We start from the raw sequence: 13837 nt of genomic DNA, 5'->3' as shown, positions 1-13837 counted from the left end.
TTAAACATTCTTATCTTCACAATCACTTTCTGATAGTTTAAAGATAGGAATTGAGAGTTTGGGGCTCTACGCCATTATCTTTTCTAGATGTCTCACCCTTCTTATGCTTTACCTTACCAAGAGAAGCTTCTAGAAGGAGCTTCAGCATTCAACAAATAACTGGGTAGCATACTGTATCCTAACTATTTTAAAAAGTCTTTGAGGGAGTTTACAATGACAAATTTTTTATATGGTTAAGATGAACATTAAAAGGATTAAAAGCCAGTTTTAGGAAACAAGTGTGCCAGAAATCTTGACATGAGATTATTCTAATCGTTCATTTAAAATTGTGACTTTTGTGGTAAATAAGGCAAAAAGAAAAGGTAATGGGTCTCCCATTTTCAAACTGGAAGTTTACCAGTTTGGCAAGACACACCTGAATCCATTTTATTGGATCTTGAGTACTTTTATGAAATTTTGAACAAACTGTTTGTCACTGTCTGAAGGGATTATATCGCATGTGGAAGCCACTTGATATTTCCTAAATATGAAAAACGTTATTTAATATTTCAGTAGAGAATTGTAAAGTTCTGAATGTGTATTTGTGTGTTTTTTTTTAGCTTAACAAATGAAGCTTAATAGTCTGCCCCTAGAATGTGGGCTTTTTTCTAATGTTACCTCTCTTTTGCCGAGTAGGTTCGATCACTCCCCATGTGATCCAACAATCACACTCCATGGATCTTTCATCAATTCCTTTGCTTGTGTAGTATGTTATAAAAATTTCGTTACTCAGCAACAATATAGGGATCACCTTTTTGCTAAGGTAAGAGCATGTCCTAAGTTAAGAGTAGGTATACTTTTTCTAGAGAACCATGGAGTTCAATGTAGGTGCTTTCTTGCTGCTCTTAAGCTTGTATTCACCAGTGATACACTAAAGAATCAAAATTGTGATTGCCTATGGAGAATAAAATTATTTGGAACATTAAATTATCATGGGCAGGAATTTGATAGCTGAAAGCCAGAAATCCAAAAGATTATTAGAGAAACCCTTCCTTTTATGGAGTTGCTCTGTGAAATTAACTTACCGTATTTAAGATGTTCTGTGAGTTAGTCACATGATGAGAACTAGAACCTTATTCTTAAGTCCACTGTCTTTCACTGCCTGCTAAAACATTGGAGCCATGTAGTAAATAACAATTATTTTATTAATGCTAATATTAAGAAATAGATCTAGCATTTAAAAGGCTGTCTTATATAACTCATTAAGTGCTATATTTCAAAGGACATGAGTTGATTCATGGTATATGCAAATCCATGTAATATGGAAATCTGTAATGAGTGTTTATCATATTTGATATGATATAGCTCTCGATTAGCTCTCTTTATTGCTTATTCTTTGGAATGTGTCACAAGGACTCTAAAGGAAAGTAGTATGCTTTAGATTGTAATTGTCTATCTTGAATCAGCCAGAAGAGGTCGCTAGAAGATTGTATACCTATGAATTCTGTTTTGTGAAGATGGCATTCTTCAAGGAAAGAGAGTGAAATTATCCAGTTTTCATAATTTTCCTTGCTTGCCTCCTCTTTTCCTTTCATCTCCAATTTGTTCTGACTAGACTAGTGCTTCTCAAACTTTAATGTACAAACAAAGCACTCAGGAATCTTGTTAAAATGCAGATTTCTGACATAAGAGATCTGAGGTGGGGCCATTTCTAACAAGCCTCTAGGTGATGTCAGTGCTGCTGATCCTGGGTCATACTAAGTAGCAAGTGTCTAGTATTTTTTGACACAAAGTCATCTAATGGATATATCACTAAATAGCTTCTCAGCTTTGCTCCCTTTTTGATGGTAGTGGTGGTGGTGGTGGTGGTGGTGGTAGACACATTATAAGCTCCAGGGTGCCTCAGTGTCACTTGTGGATCAATAGGTACTACCATTGCTTCTCATCTGTTTCTAGGGCCATTCTATCATCAAAGGTTATTTTCCCCTTGCTAGCCTATCCTTCCCAGCCCTAGGAAACCAATAAACTACTTTTTGCCTCTATGGTTTTACATTTTCTGGACATTTCATATAAATGGAGTCATAGAATATGTGGCCTTTTGTGATAAGATTCTGTCACCATAATAATTTTCAATGCTCATTTATGTTGTAGCATGTATCAGTACCTCATGGCTTTGTGTTGTCAAGTGATGTTTCATTGTATGGCTATATTCTGCATTTTGTTTATTGGTTTATCCAGTTGATGAACACTTGGGTTGGTCTCACTTTGGCTGTTGTAAATAATGCTGCTCTAAACAAGTGTTCAGGTCTTTGTGTGGACATATGTTTTCACTTCTCTGATGAGTTAAGTTATTGGGTTGTATAGTAATTATGCTTAATTTTTTGAATAACTGCCCAGCTGTTAATTCGACACCCTATATACTATTTTACTTTCCCAGCAGCAATGAATGCGGGTTCCAATTTTTCCACATCATTGCCAATACTTATTGTCTGTCTTTCAAAATAGTCATTTTAGTGGATATGAAGTAGTATCTTATTGTTATGCTACTTTATATATATATATACACACATATATATATACACACATATATATAGCATATATACATATATATGCTACTTTATATATATATATACATATATATACACACACACACACACAAATTTTTATGGTATATTTTATTTTAATGTAGCCAGATTTATCATGGTAAAAAGAAACTGAGTACTTTAACTTACCAGACATTCCATTTCCCATTCCTCCCCCCAGTTTGTAGATGGTATTTGCAAATATGTAATAGGTATAATCCAATAAAATTTTATGTAGAATTGCATTTTTGTTCTATTGAGCAAATAATTTAAATAAGCTTTATATTGAATCTCTTTATAACTCACAATTGAACTAAAAATTATTTTCTTAGTTTAGAATTAAGGAATATTTGTATAAATTGGTGGTTAGTAAATGCCTTTGGTGCCCTTACCACTTAGAACCTTGTAATTGAAATGCAAAATATCTTCCTGGGTGTTATCTTCTATGTGGCACCCACCGAATTAAAACACAGTGGGGAACAGTGGAAGGAGCATAGAATTTATAACCAAAGATATAAAACTATGTTTGAATGGTAGCTTTGTCTCTTCTAAGATTACACTTTGGTTGAAGGAACTGGTAATTTTGTTGACTTGCCTAAATTTCAGTTTTCTTATTTGTAAATAATGAAAAGAATAGTTCATGGGGTTTTTATAAGGATTAAATGGAAAAGCGCATTTTGAATCCTAATATGGTGCATGACATGTCCTCATTATAAATATAAATTTGCTATTTCTCCTCCCGTTGTATCTCATAAGACTACACAAACTATTTTGATATCCCTAATGTAAATTTAAGATAGTAAATGTAAAAAGACACAGTACACCTTTTAAGGCTATTATTCTAAAGACCGTTAACAAGAAGTTAAACTCTATTAATATACAAGCACACACACACATACATATACATATAAACATACACAAGTATACACTTAAAAATATTTCCAGTTTTGGAAAAAAGAGGCTCTTAACTAAGTTTGGAAACTTAGACCCTAGAAAAGACAGACCTGTTTGACTATGTTAAAATTTTAAAGTGAGCATATGCAAAATTAATTGACAGATATTTGAAAAATATTTGCAAAATGGAGGATGAGACGTAGAGTTTCAATAATGAAGAATGATACAAGTTGACCAGAAGGGGAGAAAACAAAACCAATAAACATGAGGTTAAAGAATATGAATAAGCAATCCACAGAATATAGAATATCCAGAGAATTGTATAAATAAATGCTTAAACTCACTAATAGACAGGAAATGCAAATTAACAGTGAATATCACAACATCTGTCAGACTGCAAAAATGAAAAAAAGTTTCATAATAGCTATACTGCCAGGCTTATTTAGTTCTAGGAGACATGTGAATTCGTATAGCTATTTTGAAAAGCAAGCATACAATTCAAATAATACAACTTTGAACTCAATGGGGCCACTCCAGAGAAGAGAAAAGCACCAACAAATAAAGATATATATTCAAGAATGTTTACAACATCATTGTTAATAGTTACCAAAAAAAAAAAAGGCCTAAAAATGAATACTCGACTAGATCCAAAACATGGAGTAGTTTGCCACCATTAGGAAGAATGAATTAAAGCTATGCCAGTTGATTTTTAGGGATTTCCATTAAGTATCGTGGAATAAGAAAACTAAGAAGCAGAAGAGTCTGTAAGTTGACAATATTTGCTGAAACAATGCAATCCCTCTTGTATATTTATTTATATATATATTTTGTAAATTATTAAGCATGGAATGACTTATGGATACGTATATGTAAACATAAGTTATATTGCAGAGTAGAGTTGAACAAAGCAAAACAAAAAATATGTGATGTGAAAACATTTATACATTTATATAATATTCCAAATGGATGTGTATTTATAAAAGAAAATATATATAGAAAACAAATGTACTTGTACATTTATTGTCACAGACAGATGATTGTAATTTGTTTTCAAGGAAAAAATTTTATTTTCATATATGGGACCTCATTTATAAGTTCCATACTTCACACTCAGGAAAGAAAAATTTTCATGTTAAAAACTGATAGATAATATTCTAAATAAATAATAAACATTTGAAAATTGATTTTAAGAAACCAAATATCAATTTATTTTAGATGTGTATAATAAAGCTTTGCCTTATATTTTAGGAAGCTGCAGATGATGGACATAAAAACAACCTTCTTCCTCAGGTTATTCAGTGTTTTGCGTGTCCAGGTTGCTTCCTTCTTTTTAGCAGCAAGGATGAGTGTTTGAAGCATATGTCTGGAAAGAATCATTTCCATCAGCGTTTTAAACTGGGTGGTATGTTTATACTCTTTTCTGAAAATTATTAAACTTCTTTAATTTTTACTGATTTATCATACTTCTGAGATAATTCCTGAGGTTATTTATTCTCACATTAGTTTAAAACCCAGGAAAGTGAAAGATTTTTATTTTAATTTTTTTTCCAAAAGAAGATTATCAATATTTATCTGTACCTAAGAGCAAGGTTTACTTACTTTGAAGAATGAAGAGAAACTTAGGAAGAGAACATTTATTCAGAATGTTTTTTTATATCCATGATTATCTGGAAAGTTGTTTTTTTTTTTTTTTCTGTATTGGACTCTAATTTTAATTTGAGCATGAGTTCAGCATCTTTTAAACTTAAGGCTAGAAAATTAATTCCTTAAGATTTTTGTCATATAAATATTTTACTTCAGCTGATGTTGAGAAAGGCAAAGGCAGGGGGTGGGGAGGTTGGATCACTCTCTGCTCAAATCTTTGCAAGTTATAGTTTATTTTATCTTTCAGATGGCAAGGGAATAGCACATCCAATATCATTTCCATCTTTTGCAAAGAAACTTTTGATCTCTCTGTGCAAAGATGTTCCATTTCAAGTTAAATGTGTGGCCTGCCACCAGACACTGCGTTCCCACATGGAGCTCACTGCCCATTTCAGGTTTGTACAGGTCTAGTCTTAGGCTGTAAGGGAATCCTGCCCAACAAGCTCTTCACCAGTAAGATTTAACAAATACTTTTCTATTCCATGTTTCTCTCCTTTTAAAATGAACATATACATTTGCCTGGAAATCAACAAAATTAGCAAATTGAGAGAAATTAGAAGCGTGGGAAAAGTGGATATATTGATATTGCTGTGAATGTAAAACGAGCTAACATTTCTAAGATCTGTGAATAATTTTCCTGTGTGTTCTATAAGTGTATGTGTAGGGAGGAGAGGCTTAAAATAGAACCTTGGCTTTAAGTCAACCAGAATGGAAAGTATTATATACATGTGAAAGATTAAATTTCAGTGAAAGGCCAAATTTATCAAATAATCAAGAAGATTTTAGTATGATTTTTTTTATGGTCTTTTCGATGGAAATTATCAAGCAATACACAAAAGTAAGGAGAATAATATAATGAACCCCTATATACCTTTCATCCACCTTCACTAGTTATTAACACATGGCAGTGGTGTTTCATTTATATTTTCACCTCCTGCAACTTATTATTTTGAAGCAAATCATGTCATTTTATCTGTAAATATTTTAATATGTATATATAAATGATAAAGACTCTAAAAAATGTTATCCCAGCTTAAAAATTAAGTTTTTTAATATCAAATACCTAGTCAATTATAAAATTTCTGTTTATCGCATGAAGTTTTTTTCCTGTTATTTCTTTAAAATGTATTGAAAGTTTATTTACAATTGTATTTGTTTAAATAGAACAATTGTTTTCGCAAACTGAAGTATTTATATGTCTTGATAAAACTAAGACTGCAGAGTATAATTACTCTCTATATACTCAGTATAATTACTGAGGTTAGCAATCCTGGTTCTGACTTATATTTCATGAGTTTAAATCCTGGTTCTGCTTTTATTTTTATTCTTAATGTTTTATTATGGAAATGTTTATACGAAGTCAATAGACTAGTTTAACGAACCTCCATTTACCCATCACCCAGCTTTAATAATAACACTGCCATTCTTGTTTTCTTTATTCATCGGATTAGTCCCTACTCCCCTTTTAAAAGTTTTGTTTATTTTTGAGGTAGAATTTAAATTTGTTCAGCTGTACAAATCTTAACTTTCACAGTTTTGACAAATGGATACATCCGTTTAACTTACATTTTTATCAAAATATATTCCCTCTCTGTGGAAAGTTCCATTATGTCTCCTCCCATTTTCCACCCCTTCACCCCCAATCTGTATTCTGATATTTTTTTCACTCTACATTGGTTTATCTCCTCTTGAACTTCATGTAAATGGAACAGTATAGTGTATACTCTTGTGTTTGTCATAGTATATGTTTATATTGATTAGCACATTGTTCCTTTTTATTGGTGAGTAGTATTTTATTGTATAAATATAGCTCAATTTGTTTATTCATTCTCATGTTGATGGACATTTGGATTTTTTTTACAGTTTTTACCTATTGTAAATAAAGCTGCTATTTACATTTTGTACAAGTCTTTTTATGGATATATATTTTCATTTCTCTTGGATGAATATCTAAGAGTGGAACTATTGGGTCAAAGAGTAGTTGTGTATTTAGTTTCATAGGAAACTACTAAATATTTTTCCAAAGTGTTTGTACTAATGTGCATTTCTACCAGCAAGGTATGAGAGTTCCAGTTATTTTACATCCTTACCATGGTTTGGTGTTACCAGTTATTTTCATTTTAGCTGTTCTTTTGAGTGTCTCATTATGGTTTTAATCTACATTTCCCTGATGAACAATGATATTGAGCACTTTTTCATGCACTTTTGGGCCATTCATTTATCTTTGTGAAGTGTCTGCAAGTCTTTTGCCTGTTTCAAGAAAATGAATTATTTGCCTTTAGTGAGTTGGGATTCTTTATATATTTTAGATATAAATCTTTTGTCAGATATGTGTACTGTGAATATATTCTTTCCCAGTCTAGTTACATATTCATATTGTTAATGATGGCTTTTAATGAGCAGAAGCTTTTAATCTCATGAAGTGTAATTTATTGATTTTTATAAAATTGATATGGTTATGTTTTCTCTTTCCTATCTGAGAAACTTTTGCTTCTTGCTTTAGGAATATATTTTGTTTACTTCATTATTTTTTTAAAAAGCTTTTCTTAGCTCTTATGTTTATATCTTAACAAATTTTCGTTGATCTTTAAAACAACTAGCATTTGATTTCGCTGATGATTCTTTGTTATTTGCCTATTTTTTACTTTGTAAATTTCTGTTCTTTAAACTTTGGGTTTAATTTGCTTATCTTTTTCTAGCTTCTCAAGGTAGAAGTTTTGATTAACTTTGGGCCTTCTTTTTCTGTATAAACATTCAAAGTTATAAATTCTTTAAGCATTGCTTTACCTGCATCCCTCGGATTTTGATAAGTTGTTTTCATTTTTATTAAGTTAAAAATATTTTACCTTTTGTTTTTTGATATTTTTTCTTTGACCCCATAGATTTATTAGAAATGTGTTGCTTAACTTCTAAAGCGTTAGGGATATAATTTCCAAATATTTAGATATTTTTATTATCATTTTTTGTTTCTAATTTAATTCCACTATAACTAAAGACCATACTTTATATAATTTCCCACTTTTAAAATATATTAAATACATGGAATGGTAGCAGGTCTGTTTTTTTTTTTTGGTTTAGTAGTGAAAGTAAGACAGTTTAAGCACAGTTCCATTTTTCTTTTCCCCTTGAGAAATTGATTTATTTTTAGTTAATTTTTGGAATTGTGTGCAGTCTTAATTGAGCCTGATTCTTTAGTATAAGAGCAGCTATGGGCATAGCATATTCCTGACATAAAGTAAATCAGTTATTAAAGAGTAGGTATCAGATTATTGAGAATCTTACCATAGTGTTCCTCTACACAGTGTAATTATCATAGGTCCTCTATCAGTGCATTCGATACTGTTTTTAGCTCTCTGAAGTTTGTCTGAATTTTTTGGATATTTTGACTCTAGTTTTACCCTTTTGTATATAGGATAGAAAGAGACAAAATGTAGGTAATACTCAGGTATTTTGAGATGCTAGAATATTTTATCTTTCTAAAATACCTTTTAGTGCTTATGTATACACTGTTTGTTTTGTAATTCCTGCAATAAAAGCAGAGATACTCTATTTAAAAAATACTTATGAAAGAGTTTATTTTTCTTATCCACTTTAGAGTTCGTTGTCGAAATGCTGGTCCTGTAGCTGTAGCTGAGAAAAGCATTGCCCAGGTTGCAGAGAAATTCATATTAAGAGGTTATTGTCCAAATTGCAACCAAGTCTTTGTGGATGAAACCAGTACCCGAAATCACAAGCAGAATTTAGGACACAAAGTCCGAGTGATTAACTCAATGGAAGAATCAGTCTTACTTTATTGCCACAGCAGTGAAGGGAACAAACCTCCTTCTGACTTGAATCTATTGCTAGATCAATCAAAGTTTTCATCACTTAAAAGAACTATGTCTCTTCAAGAATCTAGCTCACAAGACTACAGCACCATTCCAAAAAAAAAGATGAATTTAGAAGGTAAAAGCCACGAAGGTATGGTTTGTGCCCAGAAAGAAAAGTCAGTTATTAAAACCTGGTTTTGTGAATGCCATGAACGATTCCCAAGTGAAGATTTAGTAGAAAAGCACGTTTTCTCAGCAAATACAATGTGTTATAAGTGTGTGGTGTGTGGAAAGGTGTGTGAAGATTTAGGAGTCATTCGTTTACATATGAGCAGGATTCATGGAGGCGCCCATTTAAATAACTTTCTCTTCTGGTGTCGGACATGCAAAAAGGAGTTAACAAGGAAAGAGACTATTATGGCACATGTGACTGAATTTCATAATGGTCACAGATATTTCTATGAGATGGATGAGGTAGAAAGTGAAACTTTGCCGTCATCCTCTACAACAATGGGGAGTAATTTGGCTGCTAAGAATCCTTCTTCAACGATTACTATTATTGACCATTCCCCAGCAAACAATCCTCCAAGGGGCAAATGGCAATGCCGAATCTGTGAAGATATGTTTGATTCCCAAGAATGTGTGAAACAGCACTGCATGTCTTTAGCAAGTCACCAGTTTCACAGATACAGCTGTGCTCATTGCAAAAAGACTTTTCACAAGATAGAAACACTATATCGACATTGCCAAGATGAGCATGACAATGAAATAAATATTAAATACTTCTGTGGGCTTTGTGATCTTACCTTTAATGTGGAAGAAGCATTTTTGAGTCATTACAAGGAGCATCATGGCATAGATTATGTGTTTGTGTCAGAAAAAACTGAAACTTCAATTAAAACTGAGAATGATTATTCAGTAATAGAGACCAGTAACCTGTTAACCTGTGGTTGCCGTGAGAGTTACATCTGCAAAGTCAACAGAAAGGAAGATTATAGTAAATGTCTTCAAATCATGCTGGATAAGGGCAAACTGTGGTTTCGCTGCAGTTTGTGTTCAGCAACAGCACAGAATGTTGCCGACATGAACACTCATATCCGTCAAGTGCACAAATTAAAGAGCGAGGAGGAGGAGCAACAGTATGTGATCAAGTGTGGCACCTGCACCAAAGCATTTCATGATCCCGAGAGTGCTCAGCAGCACTTCCATAGAAAACATTGCTTCTTACAGAAACCCAGTGTGGCTCATTTTGGATCTGAAAAAACAAGCCCGTACAAGTTTGCTGCTAGTGCCTCACGTACAGAGAGAAAACTGAAACAGGCAGTAAGCTATCCAAAAAATTCAGACACGGAGAAAGGAGCCGAGAATGACCTAAGCTATCAGAATATAGGTATGGCTTTACAACTCTAATGTCTGTGCAAATTTCACATATTAATATAGAAATATACATGTATTGTAGCCATCGTTTTGTGGAAGCTAATAATGATTCAGTTTTGAAGCAAGAAACATAATAGGATGATATGTTAATTACTGTAGCATATGCTTTTTAGCCAGAATGTAGCTACTACATTTAGCCAGCCATTCTCTAAACTTAAGGGGACAAAGAATATATGTTAGCTTTAAATAATATGTAGTTTAGATAAGATTTTCTTTTCTTTTACAAAAGGCTTGGGAATTTTGAGAGATGAAGGAAATCGACAGTGTTTCTGAAAGTAGAATTTGAAAGTTATCCCGAACATATTATTAGATTTTGGTTCATTCAAAAGATGATAAATCAAGTGAATTCTTTTGTTTCTATTTTGGCTTTATTCTGTGAGAAATCTTGAAGTTCACTTTAGAATTTGTATATTTTTGTTATGATTATCTTGGAAGCATAACTTTTACTTACAGTTAAAATAGGAATTAGAAGTAGAGTTACAAGTGGTAGCAAGAAACCATGGAAAGATATGAGGTAAGGATCCCCCTGTTTTACTTACTCTAGACTTTCCTTCTTCCATATGATAAGGTTAGATAAGTCTAGAAGACTGCAATGTTTTTATTTTGTTTAGAGTATAATTTATTTTGTCTAGAATATAATTTTAAGTCTATATCCTTTTAAATATTAACTCAGTAAGTTAAGAGCGGAGACGATGAGGATATGTGAAAATTTTGGTTAATAAAATATTTTTTATGAAACTTTGAATTTTTACAGGCTCACTCTATAGGACATGTAGGTATCAACATCACCTTTAGCCATGGCATGTTTTATGTAAGAAATGATTAAATGAAATACTACAGATCCATTTAACTCTACTCCAAACTGTGAAACAGCGGTCATACCATTTTTGTTCTCTTGTACTTTTCTTTTGCTCTTCTGATTACTTTTTGGGAATTTGTGTTGGTCTTCGATAGAACATGATTCTAGTATCTAAATCTGAGAATGGCTGAGAATTTTAAGAAAAGACAAGGTGATAGGTGGCTTGGAAATGGGAGGGGATGCATCGTGTATTTGAGAGCATCTCCATTGGATAGAGGAGAAACTATGTGTTTTAAAAATAATTTAATATCTTAAGGTTTGCATTGCTGCCACTAGAAACTTTAAGGTAGAAAGGAGGAAAATAAAGGAGAATGAAAGTTGGAGAATGGTGGAAGGTGAAAGAACCTGAGAACCAAGAAAGATGTTTGTGGCGAATGGTGCTGAAGTGCCACTGGTACCTGTAATGCACCACCTTATGATATAACAGCGTTGTAGGTTACCTCATTTCTGCTCTATGAGGTGTTTAACCACAGAGCCAGAGGAGTACTAATAAATCAGTCTAGGTTAGGAAAATAACAAAATTCTTATAGGGAGAACGTTTATAGCAGGTAACCTTGACATTTTATTTTGATGATAATGCAATTTTTGGGTTATTTAGCCTTAAAACTTTGTCTTCTAGTTCTTCTAGTACACCGTTTTAAAAAAAAATTACTTTTATAAATGACATTAAAAAAAAATTCTTAGGATCAATAGCCTGTGGTTTTAGAAAGGATATATAATCAAATTTCTGAAATATTCAGAATATTTTTTATTTGATTTAAATGTACTGCATCATGTATAGGTTTGGACTTTATGAAAAGGTTTAGCTAGAAATGAATAACATAAGATTAATATTTTGCATATTAGTTCTCTGATATCTTTTAAACTTTTGAGAAATTAAAATGTTTCTAGCTAATTCTTACCAAATTCATGTAAATGTTTCTTTCTTAGATGAAGAAGTTGTTGAGCTTCCAGATTTGGATTACTTGAGAACCATGACTCATATAGTCTTTGTAGATTTTGATAACTGGTCAAACTTTTTTGGTCATCTACCAGGGCATCTTAACCAAGGAACATTTATTTGGGGCTTTCAAGGTATGGTTAATAAAAACATTTGAGGCAATTTCTCTGTTTTCCCCTTAGAATATGGTTCACTTTAAAGGACTCCTCTTGAACCTTCCTGAATAGAACACAGGAACATAATTGGAATATTGTCACTTTGCATTATAGTTACTCTGCTAGAATATTTTTCTCTTTACATTTCTCTGTGGTAAATGTTCTATTTGATGGCCCAAAGTTTGTGGATCTTTAGATACGGATCGAAAAAGCCTTTATTCAATACCTACATTGTGCCAGGTACTATATTTGGTACTAATACATGCTTACTAATTATTATAGTTATCTCCCCTTTAAAATATAAGGAAGTAGGCTGAGAAGTTTTTATTTTTCCCAAAGTTTAAAACTAATAAATAGCAGTTAGCTTTTGAGCTTAGGCCTTGTGGCAATTATGTTAGTATGTTAATTATTCATAAATGTGCATCTTCATCTAAATCTCTTTACAAACCATTGACCAAACCATGGAGAGAGACTTCTTTGATTTATAGTTTAGTATAATGAGCATCTAATATACTTCATGTTTGATAGGAAACAGCATATGAAGAGGATTGGAATTTAAGATAGAAACATATCAATCTGGATAAATTAGCCAGTACAGGCTTTTAGTAAGTCTGACTTTACTGATTGCTCGTCATAACTGTCCACTAAACAGCCTTGACTTATTTGTAAAAAACCACTAATGCTTACATTCATATAGAATGATATCATTCAAAGAATTTTTACACATTACTTTTGATTCTCCTTAAGATCACTGTGAGTTTTCAGATAAATAGGTAGATTCAGGGAGGTTGTTCTACTTTCCCAAGATTGTAAAGTAACAAAATGATGATAACCTGCATTAGAACTGGGTTCTTCTGCATTCTCACCTGGTACTTTTTCTCTAGCACTTTTTTTTCTAGTATGTGTTTTTCCTTGATAGAATTTTCAATTGTATCTAGTGTTCTTTTCTTTTTCTATCATGACTTTTTCTACCATTTGATTATCATGCCTTTTCTAAAAATAACAGGAGGAAACACCAATTGGAAGCCTCCACTCAATTGTAAGATCTATAATTACCTGAATAGGATTGGATGCTTCTTCCTTCATCCACGCTGTAGTAAAAGAAAAGATGCTGCTGATTTTGCCATATGTATGCATGTGAGTTCTTGTTTTATTCAAACTAATGTGAATCTAGGACCCGTTTGGATTTTTTTCGCTTTAATCATAATGACACTGTAGGTCATTCTTCAATGGTATATTTTCATATAACCTTCTGTATCATGTTCTGCTTATGACTACTATGCGGGCAGGAGCCCATAGCATAATTATTTACTGCTTTATCCCTAACTCCTAGCAGAATCTAAGCTACACATAGTAGACCTTAAACTTTTTATGGAATAAATGATAAAGAGATGACACTGTACTCGAAGTTACTGAGACACTTTCACATTTCAACGTCTCTGAAATTGAGAGGCACCTGAACAATCATTGTTGGCTAGATGGGATTTGCATTTGCTTCTGTCTCTGCCAGTCACCTAGAGAAATTACCAACCTGAGAC

At 32.4% G+C, this 13837-nt stretch overlaps 1 protein-coding gene across 1 annotated transcript in view; it reads left to right on the top strand.

Moving 5' to 3' along the window:
• Positions 1–13837, top strand: part of ZNF451 (zinc finger protein 451) — a 70804-nt gene that overhangs the window by 37485 nt on the left and 19482 nt on the right. The window contains exons 7-12 of the mRNA XM_039852963.1: positions 676–802; positions 4704–4857; positions 5347–5494; positions 8695–10298; positions 12135–12278; positions 13306–13436. Coding sequence (XP_039708897.1) covers positions 676–802; positions 4704–4857; positions 5347–5494; positions 8695–10298; positions 12135–12278; positions 13306–13436 — 2308 coding nt within the window. The remainder of the gene's footprint in view (positions 1–675; positions 803–4703; positions 4858–5346; positions 5495–8694; positions 10299–12134; positions 12279–13305; positions 13437–13837) is intronic.

Source organism: Pteropus medius, unplaced genomic scaffold (genome assembly GCF_902729225.1).
Source record: "Pteropus medius unplaced genomic scaffold, Ma_sr-lr_union100, whole genome shotgun sequence".
In the NCBI taxonomy this organism is placed as follows: Eukaryota; Metazoa; Chordata; class Mammalia; order Chiroptera; family Pteropodidae; genus Pteropus; species Pteropus medius.
This window is presented reverse-complemented; position numbering and strand designations above follow the sequence as displayed.